Consider the following 23,641-nt stretch of genomic DNA (forward strand, 5'->3'; position numbering starts at 1 on the left):
TTATTTGATTAAAAAAATTAAATTACCAAAAATAAAATTTAATTTGTCCATGAATTTTTTTTTCTTCTAAAAACATATACAAAATAGTGAAAATCCAAAAAATAAAAATAAAAAATTTATAATTATTATTAAATTATTAATCATGTACATATAAATATAATTAAAATTTTAAATAATAACAAATTTAATTGTAAATTTTAAAATTATATTACTATTTTTTACATGACTAAAAATATAATAGTTAAAAATAATAATAATAATTTTTATTATTATTATCAGAGAATTTGCTGATAAAATTATAAAATAATAAAATAAAAATGATCATACATTGAGTATAATCCTACTAATAATTATGATCCAGATTTAATGTGTATTCAATTCTTTTTGCTATTTTATGATTTTTTTTGAAAAATAAACAAATTTTGGAATCAAATTATTTTATTTTATATGATTAGGTTATTTGACCAATTCAAATGAATGGTTAACTAACGAAATGAATAGTAGTCAATTTAATAAAATATCAGAAATAATATTTTTTGAAAAAGTTAAAAAATGGTTATTTTGACCTAAATTTAAGGTCTATTTTGTGCATAGCATTTTATTAAAATGCGTTTGAAAAAAAATCAGATACAAGTTTGACTCTCTGTTCATCGATAATGACCTATATGATACACAACCCTCAATTCCTTCATTTAGGCCACTTAATGATTTGTGTTTACTGAAATATTATTATGCTTTGAAACTTTCAATGAGCCAAAACCATGCAGGAAAAAAAAAATATAACCTTAACAAACAAATATTCCAAAATCAAACCAAGAAATATAGTTTAATCAATAATGATATGGTGGATCCATGTTGGTGCATCACCTTCTTCTATAAAAAAATACAAATAATTATTACATTATAGAGCATCAATTAATTTCAACATTCAAACATGACTTATAGTTTTGATTATTTTAAAAAAAGAACTAACAACGTTGAATATATATTTTAAATTGATGTGTAATATAATTAAAGTATATTTTAATTCCATGTGTACACTTTTACTCATTTGGTCCCTGAATTTATACATTTTGCTTGATTCATCTACTTTTAAAAACAATTTTATGAAATTCTTTTATTTTTTTTACTTGATTCATGTACTTTTAAAAACAGTTTTACTTGACCCCCCTATACTAGCAGAGCGTGCACTACACTTCCGCACTTCTATCAGCATAAATTTTACTTAGTCTATTTACTTTTAAAAACAATTTTATGAAGTTTCATGTACTTTTAAAAACAGTTTTACTTGACTCCTATATTAAACGGAGAGTGCACCACACTAACACACTTCTATTAGCAGAAGGGCGTCATAAAACTATTTTCGAAATTGCAAGGACTAAATAAAGAAACAAAAACGCTTTTAAAATGTGCAAATTTTGCGGCACAGACACTAGGACTCCTATGAGCCTCGGAGCGCCTTTGCCTTTAATAACTATGCCAATGAAGCTGTCCTATATAGGAATTCTGATGCATTCTCGCCTCCAACATCTTTAAGTTAATCACAAATGCCTGTGTAACAAATGTAGAGAAACAGATAAACTTGAGAGAAGAAATTCATAAAGTTGATAGGAAAACTTGCAAGAGCTGAATAATATTTTAGCTCACTGTTTATGAAAGATTTCCTGCCAGAATCAAACATATCGATCAGCCAAGCCAAACACAAATATTTACATATTACATATTCAAAGAATTACTCGACAAACTTCTTGTTTAAGAGCCCGGATTCACTGCAAGTTTTCTGTTTTAATTGCTTCCAACCTGCTCAATGTTTTTTCTGCGTTAGGATCATTTATGTCAATCTGCAGTGATAAACGATGCATTTGCAATAAGTTCAAGTTTCCTCCATAACACATTGCAATGGTGAATTGAAGAGATCGCGTTTATTAGAATACGATGGAGCAAAAAACCTTCGACATGACCTCCTAAAGCTCAAATGAACTTGAGAGCATTCTAATCCTAATTTTTTTAATTGGTCACTGTCTTTTGCCCTTGACAAACAAAGACTGTCATTTGGCTTATTTGATCTGATTATTATTAATTCACATCAAATTAATAATATAATTTAAACTATAATTTGAATAATTAACTACGTCTTTGTAATGACTTCTCCCCCCAATTAATAGATTACTTGTATCCTACGAAATAAAATGACAAATCAGTTTCCTTATATATAACTGCCCTAAACTCAAGAAATTTGCTTCATTTACCATTTTTAACATTTTTAATTCTTGTTGTTACAATTTGATCCCTTTCGAAAATACCTAATTGGGTTTTCTTTTGATCCTTAGAGAAATTTGATTGAATCAAATCAATTTCACCCACCACCCAGATAGAAAATAAGAAGACTAAAAAACTTCCACATGTACATAGAGGCTGAAATTTAGACGGCTTAGGATTTGGCATTTTCATGAATTTGGAAACTATTAAAATTATTACTAATTGATTAAAATGTTGAAGTTTTTATTAATTACTAAATTTGCTTCATTTATATATACCGATATATGTTTGAAGTTCCACTTTTCATTTTTTAAATGACCTATTTTAAAAAAAAAAATTAATTTTTACAAATAATTTTACATTAAATTTTCTTTTTCATCCTTCTTTATTAGTCATGTTAAAGTAAGGGTAAAGTGAAAAAACATACACATACTTGATTACTGATTTCTTAATTTTTGTATAAAATAAAAGTGGAATTTTTTTTTTTTGATAATTGGGGAGGGGGGAGCGCTTGTGGGAGGAATCAAACTCATGAACTAGCAATGGAAATGAAGGAGTAAATTTTTATTGATAAATAAATAATTATATAACTTTTTTTAATTATCAACATTCAGTGCAATTTAATTAATGTATAATAATTTAAAATATAAATTTGTGCTTCCAATTCTAACTTTTATATATAGTATAATATAATTATATATATGTAAATAAATTATAGTAAACTAGCTCAAATAAAAATAAAATTAATTTAAATATAACTATATCCTCTCTCCATCTATTTGTATAGACTTATTTAACTTATACAAATGATGATTATTACATATAAAAAAAATGTATGTGTATTTCTTTTGATTATTTTAAAGTTATTTTTTTATTATAAATTTAAATATAAGGACTTTGGTGTAAAAGAGACGGAAGTTTAGGTACCAGATATGAAAATTACTCTTTGATTTTGGACGCAATTATCAGTTATGTGCAGAGAAACTAAACGCGCCACGCTTCTTCTTTTGCCTCCTTATAAAGCATCTTTCAAATTTTTCTTTTCAATTCCCCAATTATACTGTTTAAAAAAAATGCTAATCAAAACCCTAAATCACTCTTTTTCTTCTTTAATTTCAATTAAAACCCCTAATTTTAGAGAACACAATCATTACTCTTCCCAATCTTTAATTACCTATAAAAAACAAGAAAAATTGCGCCTTTATAATTCAATAAAGACTCCAAGGAATAGGTTTATAAGTAACTGTATAGTTAGTTCAAGCAAAGATGTAGTTAATAATGATGATGATAATAATAACTGCAGCAAAGAAATTCAGAGAGATAATGACGGTGACATGGCTCAGTTTGAAGAAGAAGTGGCCGTACTGGGCGGAGGTAAGGTGGGGCGAACTGGGGCGGGCATATGGAAACAAATGAAAGAGATTGTAATGTTTACCGGGCCAGCTACAGGTCTTTGGTTATGTGGGCCATTGATGAGTTTAATTGATACTGCTGTTATTGGTCAGGGAAGCTCAATTGAGCTTGCTGCTTTAGGTACATTATGCAAAATAAAATAATAATTTTGAGTATAAATATGTGTGTTTGAAGTTGGTTTAATTGTTTTTTTTTTGTTGACAGGACCGGGTACTGTGGTTTGTGATTATATGAGCTATGTGTTTATGTTCCTTTCTGTGGCCACTTCGAATTTGGTTGCTACTTCCCTTACTAGACAGGTTAATTTTCTGCTGTTATTGATTATTATGAGTTCTGCCAGTTTGTTTAAAGTGGGATGAAAAATATGTTAAATGAGTGTTGAAATCAATTTCTTTAGGGTTGAAATCAGTTGGGAATTAAGGTATAGAGGCGAGGATCACATTCTGATATCATAAGTAATCTTATAAGAAGCATCCGTAGTTAGTTAAACATTGTTGTTGTTGATGATTCGTTCACGCTTATTATTTTGCTAAGACTTGGCTTGTTGATTTGATTATGTTCACGCAGGATAAAGATGAAGTTCAACATCAAATATCTATTCTTCTTTTTGTTGGCTTGGTGTGTGGGATCTTTATGTTTTTGTTTACAAGATTCTTTGGTTCATGGGTGTTAACTGGTAATAATTATTGGTAAAGATCTTTATTGATTCTATGTTTTTTGCAGATCGAGTTTCTGTTCTATATTGTTTCTATTTTTCGAATTTTGTTAAAGTGATATTGAGCTTTATACTGTGAGATGAATAGTGGGAATATCTGAATCAATGAATGACGGCTTGTAATTTTCTGAATGTTTCAGCTTTTACTGGACAGAAGAATGCACATATTGTACCTGCAGCAAATACATATGTTCAGGTTTAAGCTCTTCCATGCGTGCCTATCTTTGTTTCACCCTACTGTTAACTTACAGAAGATAGATAATAGCAATATCAAAATGTCCTCAGTTTCTTTTTGATGGTTTTCCTCGATCCGCTGGCTTAATGATAAAAAAGGCTCTTATATATTACTGCCTTCTGTAGTAAGGAGCGAATTGATTTGTTGAGGTGTAGTGTAGTGTGCCTACTTAATATCACTTGTACTCCTCATATAGAAATTGACACCTATAAGGATAAATATTCTTCAGCTAGACTGACTGCATGAGATCTTAATCCTAGTCAATTATTGTAGATTATACTCTAGTTTCATTGTTTAAAAACTCTTCGATCTGTTTGCAGATTCGAGGCCTTGCCTGGCCTGCAGTTATTGTTGGATGGGTTGCTCAAAGTGCAAGGTGAAAACTATGCCATGCTCTAGGCCGTATCTGTTCTATACTGTATCTAGTCAATAACCTAATATTAGGTTGCCAGACTTTTTCTTTCCTGTTTTATTAAACGCTCTCCTTGGTTGGCTTTTCATGTAACTGTCGTTGGTGTTTAAAACTGCATATTAACTACTTTAGAAACCGTTTTATGCCTGGCTGTAAATTCTTTCTGTTGGTACTTGGTAAGAACCAGTTCAAACTTTTCTTCCAAATTTTCCTTGATGACTATGCATGTATGTAACTTGGCAACCAATGGTCTTCTATACTGGATGCCATAATATGAGAAATATCTTCTTGAATGTATCTCTATTTCTAAGTTTAATAGTCATATTATCGACCAAATTCTACTTTCTCCTCCCATGCTAACATTTTTATTTTAACTTTATCTAGTGCCTCTCCAGTATTCATTTCTTATTTGTTAGTTTCTTGCAAGTATGAATTGCTGATATCCTTACAATTTTTATCTTGGCTTTTCTTTTTCCCTTTTTTCAGCCTTGGGATGAGAGATTCTTGGGGACCTCTGAAGGCTCTGGCAGTTTCTAGTATCGTAAATGCTGTTGGCGATGTAGTTCTTTGCAGCTATATGGGTTATGGAATTGCTGGTGCTGCATGGGCAACAATGGTGTCTCAAGTATGATCAAAACTTCTTTTTTATTTATCTTGTGTTTTTTCTAGCCATGTTGTGTGAATTTAAAATGGTATACCTTCTCTTTACCTACATATGCTCTAGATTATTGCAGCTTACATGATGATTGATGCTTTGAACAAGAAAGGGTACAGCGCATTTGCTATTACTATTCCAACATTTAATGAACTTTTGGTAATATTTGGGCTTGCAGCTCCAGTGTTTGTAACAATGGTGTCAAAGGTACATTTTGATTTCATAGATCTATTTTGGTGCTCTTAGCTCCATTACTTGAGACTTCTAATATTTGTATCTTTATTGGTCCAATTTTCTCACTTCCATAATCTGAGATTTATCATTTCAGGTGGCCTTCTATTCTCTACTTATATATTATGCTACATCTATGGGCACAAATTCTGTGGCCGCTCATCAGGTTTAGATTTGTACTCATACTTGCTAATCCAATTGCACTCTCCTTTGGCTTTCTACAAATTAAAACTGATGATGTACTCACCGAAAACTGCAAAAGTTTTTTGTAGGTCATGATTCAAACATATAGCATGTGTACAGTATGGGGTGAGCCTCTTTCTCAAACTGCACAGTCATTTATGCCTGAGTTGCTATATGGTGCCAATAGAAGCTTGGCAAAGGTTGGTGATGCTTCAGAACTATAGCTTTAGGACTATTATTCTCACCTCAGATAAATGTATAAGAATGAATAATGAACGATTTGCAGTTAAAAGATTAGCAGGTTTTACTTATTCTTTTCTGAAAACGCTTATAACATGAAACAGGCTCGGATGTTGCTAAAGTCGCTAGTGATAATTGGAGCTACACTAGGATTGGTGTTGGGAACTATTGGAACATCTGTTCCTTGGTTCTTCCCCAATCTTTTTACGCCTGATCAAAACGTCATACAGGAGGTTAGCTCTTGTTTTTGCAGTCTATTTTCTCTGTTCACTCATTTCTATTTTTTGCGTCTTGTTTATTTTGCTATTACGAGTTTGGCAACAATTATAGTTCTACGTTTATGCTGGGCATCTTCTGTTTCTCCTGAGTTCATAAGGGAGGAATTGAATTGTGGAAATATTAGTTGCTTATGAATGGGAATGTAATATTCAGTGCCTTTCCAATGATGTGAAGTTTAAGAATATATTTCTTACTGTATTATCTGTTCATGCAGATGCACAAAGTGCTGTTGCCATACCTTATGGCTTTGGCTGTGACACCTAGCACCCATAGCCTCGAAGGAACATTGATGGTATGTCGAGCTTGATTTATATCCAAATGTTTTCTTTTCATGCATTTATGATTCATTGCAAATCTCGGACATGCCTTTCCTGATCAATTTTGAATTTGACAGACAAAAATTTGTTTACCTTTTTTTAACTGTAACGGTGTAACCAACCAATATTTTTAATATTTTCTTCAAAAGTAGTATTATTTAGGGTATACAAATATGTATGACGTTCAAGAATAAGAATATAAAGTTTGTAAATGATTTGTTACTTGTTAACAATGTAAGAAAAAGAAATATCATCACTTGTGTTTGAATAAAATTTCTTTAATTGAAAGAAATAGAATCCGAAACAGGTATCATATAAGAACATGCACAAATCAAACCAGCTTATGTTCTTATATATATGCTTGTTTGTGCAGGCTGGACGCGATTTAAAATTCTTTAGCTTATCAATGACCGGATGCTTTGCTTTCGGTGGCCTTGTACTTATGGTAAAGATCTAATCTCGGTCCCCTAGTTTCGTTTCAGAATTCTTTCCGGTTCCGGGCATTAAGTGTGTTTCCTTGGTGACAGCTTGTGAGCAGCAGAGGATACGGCTTGGCTGGTTGCTGGTTCGCGCTAGTAGGATTTCAATGGGTGAGTCTAAAAGTCCCAGTTGCATGATTGTTTTACTGCAGCACCGTTCTTTAACGAGGTCATCGCAGTCTATGAACTTGTATGTCAGGGTCAATTAAAACCCACACAATTAACCATTTTCATCAATTAAGAACAATACTCTATTTTTAGGTTAATTAACTTTCAAATTGTACAAATGAACAAGTTCAGGGACCGTGATGACCCGATTTGGAGGTTAATTGACAAAAATCTAGAGAATGTTGTCCCTAATTGATTAAAATGGCTAAGTGTGAGTTAATTGATTTTGATGCGCCAGTTCAAGGATTGCAATTACCCTTTCGTTCGTTCTTTAACTAACTATAATCCCCAACTTTTGTTTTTTCAGTCGCGGTTTTTCCTTGCTCTGCAACGACTTCTTTCTCCCGATGGCGTATTGTACTCGGAAGACTTGAGCCGATTTAACATGGAGAAGCTAAAAGCTGCTTAGCTTAGTACATGAAGGAAAAATACAGAATCATTAGGTTACACATAGTGTTCAATTCTTATACAGGACCTGATCTGCAAAACCAGCAGAAACTTGTCCTAAATTCTCATTATTTCAAGCTGTGATATGCTTTCTTGACAGGCTTCAAGGTCTGCTATATCAATGGCAACTGTATGTTACTTTGTCCCAATGAATTAATGGTAGCTTAAATCTCATTCAATGTTTGATTGCTTGTTGTGTTTTGTTCGGACAAATGGACAGGGCATGCAGATCTCGAGAGAAGGGACCATCTAGGAACTAGTTTGCGATCCAAATTCAGCAAATTATTGAAATATTGTCTCTTTTCTCTTTAAACTTGGCCCAATCTCCGTTCTACATGTATAGTGATACGATGGACATTTTTTAGCCGTCAATGCTTCTCTGTGGCTCTCATTCTCTTACAAGGACTCTTTCAAAGCCTGAACTATAAAATTACACATGAACCACATGTCAATTTTTTTATCAATAAAGGGTAAATCCGGTTCCTCAACTTACCGCTCGGGGTCAAATAACTAACGTTTAGCGATTTTAATTAATTAAGGACAAGTACTGTATTTTTTCGGTTAATTAAGGGCAATACTCTGTACTTTTAAGTCAATTAAAAATAAAAATAAATCAATACCGATCCCTAAACTTGTTCAAACCATATAATTATGTTCTTAATTGATCAAAAAATAAAGAGTTTTCTCCTTAATTGATCAAAATGGTTCAAAGTGAGTTATTTAATTTTGAGCAAATTACTATGAGGCCCCCATATATATATGTTATAATTCACACTTTTATCTTTTATGTTTGAAAATCAAAAGATATGGTCTTTTACTTTTATTTCCGTCAATGATTTAGTCATTCCGTCTGTTGTATAATCTTGTCCTTAATTGATCCGAAAATAGAGAGTATTGTCTTCAATTGATGAAAATAACTGAAAGTGAGTTATTTGACCTTTAGTTTCAAGTTGAGGAACCATATTGACCCTTTATACTGCTTTGCTTTTTCCTTCATGTCAACAAATTTTTCTTTGTCCTAACATCAAACTACCCAACTCCATTTTTTTTCTCAGTTCAAATTCTTACTCTAAACAATGCAAATCCACTCATTTCTTCGTCCTTCTCACACTCCTCTCCACACCCAAATTCCAAGATCAACCCTTTCTCAATCTTCACCTCATTTCAAGACACATTCATTATCTCTACCTCAGTCAAATTACCATAGTTCTACAAGAAGTAAGCTTGTTACTCATTGCATAAGTCCAAGTCAAGAGCTTTTCACTGACATTGTAAGTGAAAATGAGAATATTACTGCTTCAGATTCAGTCTTGAATGAAAATGAAAAAGAAGAAGATGAAATGGGAGTGGAGGGAAGCAGACAAGGAATGGAAAGTCAGAGTATATGGCAGCAAATTAAAGAGATTGTGATGTTTACTGCACCAGCTACTGGGCTGTGGATTTGTGGGCCGTTGATGAGTTTGATTGATACTGCTGTTATTGGTCAAGGAAGCTCCCTTGAGCTTGCTGCTTTGGGTAATTTCTAAAATTTTGAACTTTGATTTGTTGGTTTCTGATTAGTTGCTAATATATGTAAAAGCTGTAATTTTAACTGACTGCATATGATTATGAGCTGAAAATATTTATATGTTTTGACAAGTGAAAGTTTGTATTGAGCAGGTCCTGGTACAGTTTTGTCTGATAGTATGAGTTATGTGTTCATGTTCCTTTCGATTTCTACTTCGAATATGGTTGCCACTTCCCTTGCCAAACAGGTTAGCTTCTTATAATTACCTACTGTGGCAACTTAGGGAGCACGGCCACGGCGAAACGATGTTATTTTAAGGTTTCCTGTGTAAAAATGAAGTTTTGTGTCCAAAACGGGACAGTTGATTAAATGAGGTGTTCGTGCTACCTAGGTGGCAACATGATGGAACGGCATCTTTTTATTACTTCATGACTGAAATAAGAATGACTAGAAGTTCTTTGTGGTAATCCATGCTTGACTTCAAATTTTACCTGATTCAACTTTTGATGGAATTCTATGTGATGATTTGCTGAATCAACTTTGAATCTTGTAAGGGGCTGTTACAAGAAATTGGGCTAGAAGAATTGTAGATTTAGCGTTTCGGTGACATTACTTACTCAGGCTATTATAACATGATTTAAATGCTATAGCTTATAGTTGTAGTTGATGACAATAAGTCAAAAGACATACTTTGAAATTTTGACACTTGAAAATGCATTGCCTGCCAACACTGTGATCAGTTCACCTTCTATTTAGTATGTCAACTCAGAATTAGTTAGTATATATGATACCAAGTGGTTGTTTCACTGTGCACAATTGGACAGGATACAAATGAAGTGCAGCATAACCTATCTGTTCTGCTCTTTATTGCGTTGACTTGCGGCTTCCTAATGATTCTGTTCACCAAGTTTTGTGGCGCATCGGTATTAACTGGTAATAGAGACTGGTGGTGCAGCTTTTTGTTTCTTAGTCATTTTCCACTGAACTTCAAATATGCTAATTAATATTTGCAGTTTGACAAATGGCAGAGTACAATAATTGACAATAAATTTCTGTTTTCTTTTTCAGCTTTTACAGGTTCAAGTAATTTACACCTTGTCCCTGTGGCAAACACATATGTTCAGGTTCGTTCTCTTTATAAGCTAGTTGTGTCTTACACATTTTTCATCATGAATTAATGAATGTTGCGTATTATATGTCAATATTAAACAAACAATATATGATTTCACGGAAGAGTTTGCGACATCACTTTGATTTAGTAAATAGAAGCTTGTGATTGGTGCACATGAAAAATGGCATTCTAAGGCTGAGAAAGATCTAATGGGAGGACCGCAAATCCTAAATTATCATACTCCTTGCATTTCATTACTACAAATTTCTGGTGCAAAAAGTATAAGTTTGCATCATAGGTCTTTAGTTGATTTCTATAATACAAAAAAGAAAACTTTTATCTGTTTGATACATGTGTCTTATATATGTTTCAAAAAGAATCTGAATCTTGATTTTCTTTCTGTCTGAAGATTCGAGGTTTAGCCTGGCCTGCAATTCTAATTGGATGGGTTGCTCAAAGTGCAAGGTGGAAATACACTATACCTTTCCCATGTATTATCTCCTAAATGTGTTAGAAGTCCCTTAGTTTAGTTCTTGGATTGCAGTGTTTTGCTATTTTTACTCACTTAAATGTTTCGAGGATGTTAAAAGATGATGTTTTGTGTTAATATTTCTCTTTGTTTCGCAGCCTCGGCATGAAAGATTCATGGGGACCCTTGAAGGCATTGACAGTTGCCAGTGCAGTAAATGGCATTGGTGATATAGTCCTTTGCAGGTTTCTAAACTATGGTATTGCTGGTGCAGCATGGGCAACGATGGTTTCACAAGTAAGCAAAATTAAACATTCTGAATTTATAATCGATAAAATCATCAAATTCAATCCCACAATATTTAGTCAACATGAGTTAACAGGGATTGGGATTGATGATTTAAAGGCAGTTTTATCATTTTTCATTGCCAATTTATCACTAATCAGTGAATATTTCAGGTTATTGCAGCTTATATGATGATTAACTCGCTGAACAAGAAAGGATATAATGCTTATGCCATCTCTGTTCCATCACCCAACGATCTAGTGACAATATTTGGGATTGCTGCTCCAGTATTTGTGATGATGATTTCAAAGGTTTGCTTCATAGTTCTAGATTCCACGGAATTTTCTTTGTGATTGTGATTATACTTATGGAAACGAGGCTTTGGGACCTGTCAGGTGGCTTTCTACTCACTTCTTGTATATTTTGCTACATCCATGGGCACACTTAGCTTGGCTGCTCATCAGGTTCATTATGCTCACTCATGCTACATTTTTCATGTCCTCTTGTTGATAAATGTGAAAACTGATGATTACGTGCATTGACTTGCTAGGTTATGATTCAAGCATTCATGACCTGTACAGTTTGGGGTGAACCACTTTCTCAAACTGCACAGTCATTCATGCCCGAGTTAATGTATGGAACCAATCGGAGTTTGGAAAAGGTTAGTTCTGCCTTTTTGTATTTCATGCCAATGGATTGTGGCATTTTCTCTTATGAAAGAACGAAAGTCTTGAGTTTTTGTTTGCTCAAAAGTATGTGACTAAGTTTTGTGTATGTAACAGGCTCGAAGGCTGCTGAAATCACTGGTGATCATTGGAAGCATACTAGGATTGCTTTTAGGAATTTTCGGAACTTCTGTTCCTTGGTTGTTCCCGACTATCTTCACTCCTGATCTGAAGATTATCCAAGAGGTTAATTCTCATCCATACAAATTTTAGAAAATACACTCTCCATGGATGCCAAAACATTACAAACATAGCAAAAAGTAAAACAGTTAGAATTATGTTAATAGAACGTGAAGCTTCACACTTAACTAAGTGCTGTATTAATTCCTAGCTATATGGCCCTTATTCACCATATCGCTTGGTTAAGGTCTACATTTTCAGCAAGGTCTAGTCTGTATATAACCCTATCATGTTCAGCAACAATGATTCCAACCAATATTATCTGTTTTTCTTGGATAGTAAACCAAATCCGTATTGGCAGTCATGCCAGTTCTGCTATTATGCAAAGTTTTATATTACCAACAAACATGAACTGAACTATGATGAAATAAATCGACATAGTAAATAGCAAATACTCAATTGATAAGGTTTTAGTTTCCTGGTGAAAACATTAGATAATTGATGGTGTAATTTTTTGACATCTAATTATTTTTCATGCTGTGGTAATTTCTATGCAGATGCACAAAGTACTGATACCATTCTTTATGTCACTAGCTGTGACACCCTGCATTCTCTGCTTTGAAGGAACTTTGCTGGTATGTTTGATCATAATCATATTTTGACATAACTCGATATGAGTTTCAAAACATTCTTGTGACTAAGTTTTTTCTAATTTGAGTTTCTTAAACTCTGGTTATTTTGCTAAGGAAGAGTCAGCAAATGATGGTATGCAATGGTTGGTGTGTGTATCTTTCAGAATCATGAATTTCTGTATGAATGCAGGCCGGCCGGGATCTCAAATTTCTTAGCATGGCAATGAGTGGATGTTTTTCTGTGGGTGCTCTAGTGCTCTTGGTAAATATTCACTTCTCGACAAGCTCTGTTCTGAAACTATTTTTGCACGTTGCTTGGTTCAATGCTATTTGTACAATTCATTTATTTGTAAATGAATTCATTTGACTTCAAAACTGATCAATTCTATATAGCTTAATAGATAGAACTATTAAATGACTTACAAATGAATTTGGAAATTTGTGGAATTCATTGGAACCAAATGTAATGTACCATTATACACTTATACATTAGAAATGACCAATGTCCCTTTTGCTTGTTCATGTCAGCTTGTGAATAGCAGAGGATATGGATTGGTAGGATGCTGGTGTACACTCCTAGGTTTCCAATGGGTAAGATGAACATTTTCAGCAAATAAGTATGCCAAGTTTCAATCTTTACTTAGAGGAGTGTTTTTAGCTCTATTCATTGTAACTTTTATTTTCTCAGGCTCGGTTTTTCATTACTCTTCAACGCCTTCTTTCCCCGAGTGGCATACTTTTCTCTGAAGATTTAGGTCAGCATGAATTGCAGAAGCTAAAAGCCACATAGTTGTCCATAAGAATAATGGATAAAATCATATTCAAGAATTATTTAAAAAGTTCAAGCCTCGGTCACCGATGAAGGTCAAGCATCACAATTGTTGCACGGAAACAAAAACTCCAAAGCAAAAAACACCAAATCTGGATATCACAAAAAACTGGAGAAGTTTTCCTACAATATAGTTCTTCAATGATTAAATGAGGCTAAAGTTGATTTACCGGAAAGGCTGAAGCTGCAAATAGTGCATACTAGAACTTGAAAAGCTTTCCCATATTAATTCAGGGAAATATGTCATTAAACTTAAATGTTGTTTATGAAACTCTCGCTGTAATACAAAACTTGATTCGCCATAAAAACATAAGACAAATGTATTAAAATGTCAAACATACAAGCAACATTCTTTGAATTCCCATGTAAACTCAATCTTTTTGTGGAATTAGTACAGTAAACTACATCACTAAGCTCTGCAAATCCATGAGCAAATATTTCTAATTATCTGAGAGAGGGACAGAGAGACAACTCGTTCATATTGGCAGCTTAACAATTAAAAAAGTTAGCTACGAAGCTACACTACAAACAGTACCATCCAAGCGGACTAACCTTCATTTCAATCCATTTTGGGAATGGTTTAAGAGATCCTGTCTCGATAACCAATAAGCTCAACTAAATCTTCATTTCAGTTGAAAATCATTATCTCCTGCCAAAATGTAATGACTAGCGAAAAAATTTCTCATGTAAGGAAGTCTTATAATAGGCTCGGCTTAAACAATTGCAAAAAGAGCGCCTGCAAATATTCTTGTTCAGCTCTGGGCTGTCCTGCTGCTTCCACGTTGGCCACGCGCAGAAAACCTAGGTACTTGTGCTTTTCGCTGCATCTTCAGTAATGCAATCAATAAAGATTATAAACATTAGCAAAATATCATTTCTTGCAGTGTAAGGCTCATCAAAAGAAATCTTAAAAGGAAATTTCTCTTTCTCTTGTCTTTACCGGTGTTATAGGCTTGAATCTTGATTCTTTTCTCACATACATTTTGCGAGCCTGTCTCCTTTTCTCCTCTGCCTCCATTTTGGAAAGACTAGGTCGGTATATAATCACTGTTCGACCAATTTGACCAACCACCACTGACCCAGTTGCTTCCTCCAAACTCCGGATCACATCCTCTAGCTCCCCTGGACAAGTCCTGTGTATTTTGATCTGTTCAGAGCATTCAATCATTGTCTTAGCATACTAAACAACTCTGCCGTCTTCACCAATGCAAAAAGTAGAACAGATTGCTTGACCAGGACAGCTATGAATATGCAAATACACACTCACAGCAATTTGCATAATCTAATGAAATGCTTGCTCAAATTAAAATTTGAAAAATCACTAACCTAGGTAGCACAGACACGAACACAGAGAAACGAGACACTTGGACACGGAAACGGACAAACGACCCTATTTAAAGGTTTCCTATGTTAAAAATGAGATTTCCCATCTGAAACACCAAGTTTCCGACACGTTTCTAAAAGGAAAACATTTATTGAATGAGGTGTCCGTGCTACCTAGTCACTGACAAATGATTTTAAGATGCATTTCAACAGAAGATCTATCATCAAGTTGTACCGAAACGAAAACAACAAAACTAGTAGTATGTTTTATTAAAAATAAGCTATAAATATAAAATTTCAGAACTTTAGAAGCATTTCCGTAAACAAATCGCATCACTCTATTAAGTTTTCGTGCAACATAGCAGGAAACTATTCTAAAATGAGATTACATTACACATAACACATGAGAATGGAACTAGACTACTAGTATATAGCATTCTAGAACTGATCCTAAAAACTTGGCATAAGCCACAAATTCACAATCAATTCATAACCAATCCAGCTTTCCATCTAAACAAACACATCATTAAATACCACAAAAAAAATAAACCAAGATAAAAAATTTATTTTTCAGCAAATTATCCTAAGTTAAAAATTCAACCTACCACAAAGCACCACCCAAACAAACACAATCACCACTAAATTACATAACCAGTAGAAAAAAAACAAAGCTTAAAAATACCTTCAAAAGCTCATTAGCTTCAAGAGTCTCAATAAAAGAAGTGGCAACATTATCAGTAAAACCAGACTTTCCAATCAGCTGACTCTTCAGCTTCTTCCCCAAACTATTTGCATACGAAGCCAAATCTTTTTTTTCTTTCACTGTCAAATTCGGTACTTCAAACCTAATTTTCTCCTTCTCCGCTTCTTTAGGAGACAAAGACCCCTCTGCCCCTCCATTATCTTCCAATTCCAGCTCAGTTTCATCATCATCCACGTCATCAGCCATGTCATCTTCTTGTTCTTGTTCTTGTTCTAAGGAAATGGAGTGATTGGACAGAGATGTGGAGATGGAATTGGCGAAGAGGAGAGAATGAGGAGTGATTAGTGGAGACTGGAGGGAAGAAAATAATGGAGTTGTGGTGTTTTTTTGATAATTTGAGAGGAACATGAGAGGTTTTTTGTTTGTGAAATTAGCGGTGGTGGTGGTGGTGGAGGAGGAAGAAGAAATGGGTCCGGAGAAAGATGAAAGGAGAGGTGGAGGGGGAGGTGGGGGGCGGAGGAAACGGTGGAGGAGATGGATTGTGGTGGTTGTTGATGATGATAAGACCACCGCCATTAGTGTAGAGTGAGGGAGGCGACTGATTGACTGACTGATTGATGGAGGTTTTAGGAAGGAGGCGAAAGTACTGAAGTAGGTGCCATTTTTTTATCTCGTGTTTGGATAAGGAGAAAATTTCGAAAAGAGAAAATTAAATAAAAACTTATACTAAAAAATTAAATATAATGTTTTAATAATATAAAAATTAGAAATAACTCGAAAAAAATTTAAATATTTAACAATTGGCATAATATTTATTGAAATAATAAATTTTATTGGATACTTATGTTAGACTGAAAAGATAATTATTAATTTAAACTAACTATATAATACTAGTGAGTTGTAGTTTAAATGGTATAAACGTTGGACAGCTATAGTTTGAATAAAATATATATATATATATATATATATGAGATAAATTCATTTAACTATATATAATTTTAACTTTTGTAATATTATTGCAATGTGAAATTAAATTTTAGCCAAAAATTTCTAATTTTTATAGTTGATATAAAACGTCACATTGAAAAGTATTTTACTTATCTTTTCTGTTTATATTCAAAATCCTCAATTTTAGTCTTTTTGTCAATTTTCAATTTTAAAGTAGTCATATATTTCAATTGAAGCATAAAAAAGTTTATACGAACCTTTTGCACACATTTGAAATTATTAAAGATAAAAGTTAATTGAAACATTATGAAACGATATAATTGATAAATTTAACTTTTTTTCAATTTAATTTGAACAAATAGCTACAACTGAGACTAAAAGTTATAAAATGAGTTAAAAATAACGATTTTAAGAGTTTGGCCATAAATAAAAAAAGTCAAAAAAATATAGCATTTTTACGTGATTGAGTCTTGATATAAATAAAAGAAATGTTAATTTGTAAAGTAGTCTTAGTCTAATTATAAGAAAAAAGTATGAGCATTTTGTGTCATTTGTCTACTTATTTAAGTTATTTTATCCCTCCTCAAATTTTGATGATATAGTTCAATTGCCATAATGTCAAATTAAGTGCACCTAAAAATTGTGGTGAGTGCACATTCATGGTGAGTGTACATTCTTTTTTCCAACCAAAAAAATCCTTTAAAATCGAAATAAATTAAATACAAATACAAATAAAAAATAAAAAATAAACCAAGTAATTGAAAATTTAGAATACCCTTAAACTAGATGTGTTTGGTCTATAAGATTTTCATACCATCACTAGGACCTGTATATCTTGAACCAGCTTTTTACTCTGATTGCGATAGCCTAAAAGGTCGACAATAGACAGAGACTCACGAAGTCCAAATTTTATTTATTTTGTACATATTTTAAAAAAGAACATTAAAATGCACAAATTTAAGCTATTAAGTTTTAACCTGCAATTTCCAAACATACTAGTATACTACTGAAGATGATCATCCAGGAAAAAGCAATAAAATTAAAAGAAAGCTACTACATTTCATTACATATACAGATTACAGACAGACAAAACATTCATCCACATGACACAAGGAGGGTGGACCCCACCACCTGCCCTTTCCATGGCTGGTGCCAAGCTCCACCCCCTCTCTTCTTCATCTTCTCAACAAGAACAACGTAGATACCCAAACCCTAACATATAAACAAATTCATACATAACAGTAACTGCCAAGCGAGACGACATTGGCTGTTCTTTACAAACTACCCAATATAATTGCGACACGTAGGAATGTATCACAATTACACTGGGTAGTTCATAGTTATACTGCTATACATGACCCGTATGGTTGCTCATACACATCGTACAAGCAACAAAAACTAGCTAATAACCAACATAACTAGACCAGTAAACAGTAAACCGAAAACTAACTACCACTTCACTTGACTAACTAGCTAGTGACTGAAACTGAAACTTGATGATATATGGTCACATCAGCAGCAAGGCCAACAAATCTGAAGAGCTAGATTTGGTGATGCTGGCCCGATACACGTCTCCCTATGATCGTCTGCTTCACTAAAGCCTTGGAACCATCCCGAGGTGGGCTGAACCAAACTGGTAGAAAATCATCAGTTTCACACTCAAAATATGAGCCCTGAAAATGCCTTACCAGCTCCTCTATTCCCTGTTTACACACAAACAGAAGGTTTTCAGGTTTAGTTTTAGGGCTTAGGTTATAGGTTTGGTGCAATTTTCAAGAAAAAATGATGATTAGCTCTATTCTATACATGCATATGAAAGAGTAGGGTTACATTTTTTGAGTTGTAGTCTTTTTTACAATTTTATTTTATTTCATTTTAGTATAATTATTTTATTTTATTTCATTTTAGTATAATTATTTTATTTTATTTCATTTTAGTATAATTTATATTTTTCTGACGATGGGAGGCAACTCGATAATTTAAGCAGCGAAATTATTGCTTATGGGGCAGACGAAAAATTACGTGGCTATCCAACTTTTTCGTTGACATAAGTAATTATTAGCCGAAATTGCTAAAATAACCTTAACGTTTTCGAAAATTAAAAATTGGGTTAACAAAAGATCAAAAATGAAACGATAGTAATCTAAAACGTCGAGAAATTTAAACCCGGAAACCATACCTGGAGTCTTGCACTAGTTACTTCACAAATCTTGGCAGATTGAAAAAGACTCCAGTGTTTGTTATTTACTGCGAGGTAAAACTTCCATGCTGCTCTTGGCTCAGTAAAATTGACGAATGCATAGCCCTTGTTGACCTTGTTACTGCACCACCATTAAAAGAATGAACTTATATAAATTGAAAAGGATCAAGTAGTTTAATGAGTATTAATTAAATAAATTAAAGAAACGTACTCAAAATCCATCGGAAGATACAAGAAATCAAAGGCTGACAAGATTCTATCATTATTCTGGAGTTTATTTGCCTTTTCATTCTCCAACATGCAGTGATTATCAAGAAATTCCATCAGCAAAACACGGCTGCAAAAGTAACACATTAATTAATGAACCAAACAAATTTCAAAAAGACCAAAATAAAACATGCAATAAATAGAAAACAAACGAAATTTTGGAATATGAAGGGACTCATACGTGTATTTATTGGGGATATTCTTGATCATGACAGTAGTACAGTGACCGTCGGATTGAATTGGTACAACAGGATATGATTTTGGTCTGCAACGAAACCCTAAACTAGACCTTGCATGCAGTCTTCTACTACTAGAATTACCATTACTATTATACCCTTTTGCTCTCTCATTACCATAATACCCTCCTTTTCTTGCTCCTCCTCTTTTACAGTTACTGCTCGGTGGTTTTGGATTAGTATTACCACCTCTAGAAACCACCTCTATCTCCGGTTTCGGTTCATGCAACACTTGGGTTGGGGTCATGAGGTTACTAGAGCTGGTTTGAACCGAGTCATTAGGGCTTGGCTCATTCACTGGCGGAGGGTTAACAGAGCGGCGGTGAATGTGATCATCGTGGTTTTGCAGTAAGAATCCGTTACTGCGGTGAATATTACTGTAGTGGAGAACAGGAGAGTAGTAGATAGAGCTGTGACCAGGATTGATCGGAGATGGAAAAAATAGATTAAAGTGGTGATGGGGAGAAGGGCTTACATGATAAACCAGAAGTTTGGCCGGAAAAAACTCGGCAGCTCTTGGGTTTAATCTGCTTTGAACCGCCATACCAGTAGAATTGGTAAGTGAAAGGAAAAAGAAATTCCTCTCAGAAAAAAAGGAAAAAGAAACACAGACAAAGGAGATGAAAACTTTTTTTTTCCGGTTAATTGAGAGAATAAGTAGATTTTGGAGTGTATATATACACTAAGCAGAGAAATTCTCGTGTGAACTAAGTTCGTCAAGTAGAATTGTAAACTATCTGTTAAAAATATGACACGTGGCGTAATTAATATAAATAACCAACTATTAAATAACTTATTAATTTATTTAAAACATAAAACTATTAAATGATTAGTTGTTAATATTAATTATGCCACGTGTCATATTTTTAATAAATAATTCACAGACCTACGTGACGAATTTATTCACACAAATATTTGTCAACTAAGCATAACTGGCGGTTATTAGCCAAAAGCATACCTAACCTTTATACTTTATATCAAAATAGCACTTAAATATTAATTTGTATTTGTTTTACATTAATTTTTTTACAAAATTCTGCACTTTCAAAGACGTGGCCAAATCGTAATATGCGGCATATATAGAATATATTTTTTTAATAAATGAATAGTAAATTGATTCTAATTAACTAATAATAATCTCATAAAAGAACCGGTCGCATAATATTTTTTAAAAAAATTAAAATTTTATAAAATGAAAATAACGGATGATTAACTCAAAATAATTTATTAAAAATTTGAAATATAAATAAAATAAAATAGACTATCGGTCAATTATTTTAAAAAGAATTTAAACTTGTAAGTAAAATTAAAGTAAAATGGACTAATAATTGTTTACTAAGCTAAACTGAAAGTAAACTTGACGTAATTTTTTATTTGGAAAGAACAAACTAAAATTGATTGTAAGCAGTGGCAGTTGACGATGGTCTGAGATGGCAGCTGTCAGGGAGGTAGATGGCGATAGTAATAGCAATTAAATAAAAATATTATTATAAATATTAGTATTATTTAACAGTAGTATATCTATATTAAAAAAAATTAGTCTTGATTTTTCTAGAAATATTTTAGATTTTAGCAATGTTATTTAAACCGGACCAGACCGTCTGGCCGAACCGGGTTAACCAAGAACCGGTCATTGGTCCGGTCCGCTTAAACATCAAAGTCAAAGTTTCAAAAAATCCGTCATAGACGGATTGAACCGAAAAAGTACGGTTTTTGACCGAAACCAGACAAACCCAATTTTTAAAATAAATGATCAAAAAATAGTTTATTTGCCAATAGAATATTTATGTGGTCCTCCATACACAGTGACATGTCCACTTCACATGTGTTATTTATTTCCCTCTTTTATACAAACACACATTTTTTTCTCTTTCATACATTATCATTTTTTTCCCATATATATTTTTTTCCCTCCTCCTAATAGAATTATCCACTTTGTCTTTATCACACATTTTAAGAAAACATAATTATTGTAATGAAACTTTTAAAATTTTGACTACTTTTTTTATTATACCCTCATTTAATGTAAGGTTCACATTCAATTTACTTTATTAGTGGAATTTAAATAGTGATAGAATATGAAGATTGGTTTTTAAAATTGTTACTTTTTGAATGTGGACAAGAGTTCTTAGACAAAAAATTGAATAAAGGGTCAACGCGCCCCCTAGACTTGTGATAGAGGGTCATCTAACCCAATTTATATTTTTTGACCAACTAGCCCCAAAACTCTTCATTTTTAGGTCAAATAGTCTCATAATTGTACATTTTAAAATGTGTAGAATACAAATCGGAGGTGAGAAATACAAAAAGTAATTAGATACTTCCCTAATTGTTGCGATAGAATTATTTTAAATATATTTTTTTGAAATAAAAATATAAATTATGGGGTTATTTGACCCAAAAATGAAGAGTTTTTGGGGTTAACTGCTCAAAAAAGTATAAAATTGGTTTAGATGATCCTGTGTCATAAGTTCAGGGAGCTCGTTGATCCTTTATTTCAAAAAATTTGCCAAAATGGACAACTATATTGGGACGGAAGGAGTATTATATTTCACCCAAACAAACGTATGCATTATATCTCATATTTTCTATTTATTACTTATATTTCATATTTTTATTTATTAATTTTGGCTATTTAATTTAAGTGTTATTATTTATAAAAATATTAAATGTTTTTATTTATAAATTTTAATTTTATAATTTTAATTTAATAAAAATATTATTAAAATAAAAAGATATTTTTTTAGCTTAGGTAGGAGTAAATATTTTTTTATATTCTTAAACATTTAACATTCTATTTTACATAATATTTTTTAAAAAAAAATATTTAATTAATTTATCATATTTTTTATTTATAATACATGTATTTATATTTAAATAATTTATATTTATTATAATTAAAAAATCTGGTTGAACCCGGTCGAACCTTGAACCCCGAATAAAGCCGGTTCAATCTCCGGTCCGGATTTAAAAATATTGGGTTTTAGTATTTATCAAATTTTTCCTGAAATCTAATTATAAATATCAAGTGGCAGCGTTATTTTAATTTCATAAATAAAGTTTATTTAATTTTTTTTGCCAAAGATAAATTAATATTAATGATAAAATTGACAACAAGAATCTCAAATCTAACCACAACATTGGGCTAGATAAATATAAAAAGAAAGAGCATTTCGGCTACATACGATGCCACCGAAAACCATATATTACAAACCCGATCGAACAAACTAAATCCATATATAGATCTAGATGAATAGGTATGGTAACTTACTATTTTTTTTAAAAAAATACAACAAAAAAATCGTAAATCTATTATAAATCTAAAAGACATATATCAAGTCGTAGAAATATCAAACTCGTAAGTTGATCTTCCATATAAAAAGCAAGAATCTTGTATTTGTAGATCTAACCGGTGGGATGATGGTTCCTAAATAATCTCCGGTGGAAAGTCTATATTTAGAGAAAAGAAAAAGTACATATAGATATAGAGTAGAAAAAAACATTTAAAATTTATTAAAACATATAAATATGAATTTGAAGATGCTGGAATGCAGCATTATTTTGCATTATACTACTAATTATAGTAAGAAATTGAAAGAGAAAGTGGCAGGTAATATCGGTGAAGGTCATCATGTTCTTTGGAAACTCAAATATATCTGCGGCTTTCCATTTAATGCTTTGATTTTGAAAGACGTTAATTTTTCTTTGTAGTTTCATTTTTGTTTGTCACTCTGTTCGAGTCTGACGCCGAATGCTCCATCCCATTTCCTGCAATTGCCGTCAAAATTTGTGATTATAGCTAACCTTGGATGAATCCGCTCACTTGCAATTTAAATTTAATTTGATATTTTAATATAAGAAAAACATTCGATTTAATTTATAATCTCTCCGTCCCAATAGAGTTGTCAACTTAATGTTAGTTCAACTATGATTTGTTTTGTATTTTCTTAATGAATTGCTCCATCTTTTGTCTCTTTTTTTTAAGGAGACTCACTTTTTTATTCAATTCATCTTTTTTTTATGCAAACTGATAGTAATCACAATAGAAAGTAATTTATTTCTTACATTTACTACAAAAATATTAGTGGCTTAATTAGAAAATAATGTTAAAGAGGGGCAAATTTAGGGTTAAAACTTTAACGGACGATTTTTCATATTAACCCGTACGAAACTTAAAATCGGAACTTTCTAAAAGAAATTGTATTCCTAATCATATTCTATCATATTGTTCGTTTGATTGATCAATTCTCATA

At 32.4% G+C, this 23,641-nt stretch overlaps 5 protein-coding genes across 5 annotated transcripts; 2 read left to right on the forward strand and 3 right to left on the reverse strand.

The window, feature by feature from the left end:
* Positions 1–3,259: 3,259 nt before the first annotated feature.
* LOC126680242 (protein DETOXIFICATION 46, chloroplastic-like) lies at positions 3,260–8,219 on the forward strand. Its single transcript, XM_050375324.2, has 14 exons — positions 3,260–3,792; positions 3,877–3,971; positions 4,240–4,348; positions 4,528–4,583; positions 4,943–4,998; positions 5,521–5,659; positions 5,759–5,896; positions 6,018–6,086; positions 6,193–6,303; positions 6,448–6,576; positions 6,837–6,914; positions 7,313–7,384; positions 7,467–7,529; positions 7,894–8,219. Exons 1-14 carry the CDS (start codon positions 3,333–3,335, stop codon positions 7,993–7,995), a joined length of 1,677 nt encoding a protein of 558 aa, XP_050231281.1. The 5' UTR covers positions 3,260–3,332; the 3' UTR covers positions 7,996–8,219.
* A 767-nt stretch (positions 8,220–8,986) lies between these two features.
* LOC126680243 (protein DETOXIFICATION 46, chloroplastic-like) lies at positions 8,987–14,081 on the forward strand. Its single transcript, XM_050375325.2, has 14 exons — positions 8,987–9,548; positions 9,693–9,787; positions 10,365–10,473; positions 10,609–10,664; positions 11,061–11,116; positions 11,279–11,417; positions 11,579–11,716; positions 11,801–11,869; positions 11,956–12,066; positions 12,188–12,316; positions 12,808–12,885; positions 13,073–13,144; positions 13,411–13,473; positions 13,571–14,081. Exons 1-14 carry the CDS (start codon positions 9,110–9,112, stop codon positions 13,670–13,672), a joined length of 1,656 nt encoding a protein of 551 aa, XP_050231282.1. The 5' UTR covers positions 8,987–9,109; the 3' UTR covers positions 13,673–14,081.
* Positions 14,007–16,429, reverse strand: LOC126680245 (uncharacterized). The gene is made up of 3 exons (XM_050375326.2): positions 15,717–16,429; positions 14,652–14,858; positions 14,007–14,538 (listed from the first exon to the last, which is right to left on the reverse strand). Exons 1-3 carry the CDS (start codon positions 16,311–16,313, stop codon positions 14,464–14,466), a joined length of 879 nt encoding a protein of 292 aa, XP_050231283.1. The 5' UTR covers positions 16,314–16,429; the 3' UTR covers positions 14,007–14,463.
* A 1,315-nt stretch (positions 16,430–17,744) lies between these two features.
* Positions 17,745–19,011, reverse strand: LOC130015485 (protein terminal ear1 homolog; the record flags this gene model as incomplete). The annotated part of the gene is made up of 2 exons (XM_056105735.1): positions 17,745–18,388; positions 18,865–19,011. Coding segments are annotated over 2 exons (309 nt in total), but the record flags the coding sequence as incomplete, so codon positions are not given.
* Positions 19,012–19,059: 48 nt separating this feature from the next.
* On the reverse strand, positions 19,060–20,016 carry LOC126683086 (protein MEI2-like 6). Its single transcript, XM_050378914.2, has 2 exons — positions 19,334–20,016; positions 19,060–19,222 (listed from the first exon to the last, which is right to left on the reverse strand). Exons 1-2 carry the CDS (start codon positions 19,930–19,932, stop codon positions 19,060–19,062), a joined length of 762 nt encoding a protein of 253 aa, XP_050234871.2. The 5' UTR covers positions 19,933–20,016.
* Positions 20,017–23,641: the final 3,625 nt, after the last annotated feature.

Source organism: Mercurialis annua, linkage group LG5, assembly GCF_937616625.2.
Source record: "Mercurialis annua linkage group LG5, ddMerAnnu1.2, whole genome shotgun sequence".
Taxonomy (NCBI): Eukaryota; Viridiplantae; Streptophyta; class Magnoliopsida; order Malpighiales; family Euphorbiaceae; genus Mercurialis; species Mercurialis annua.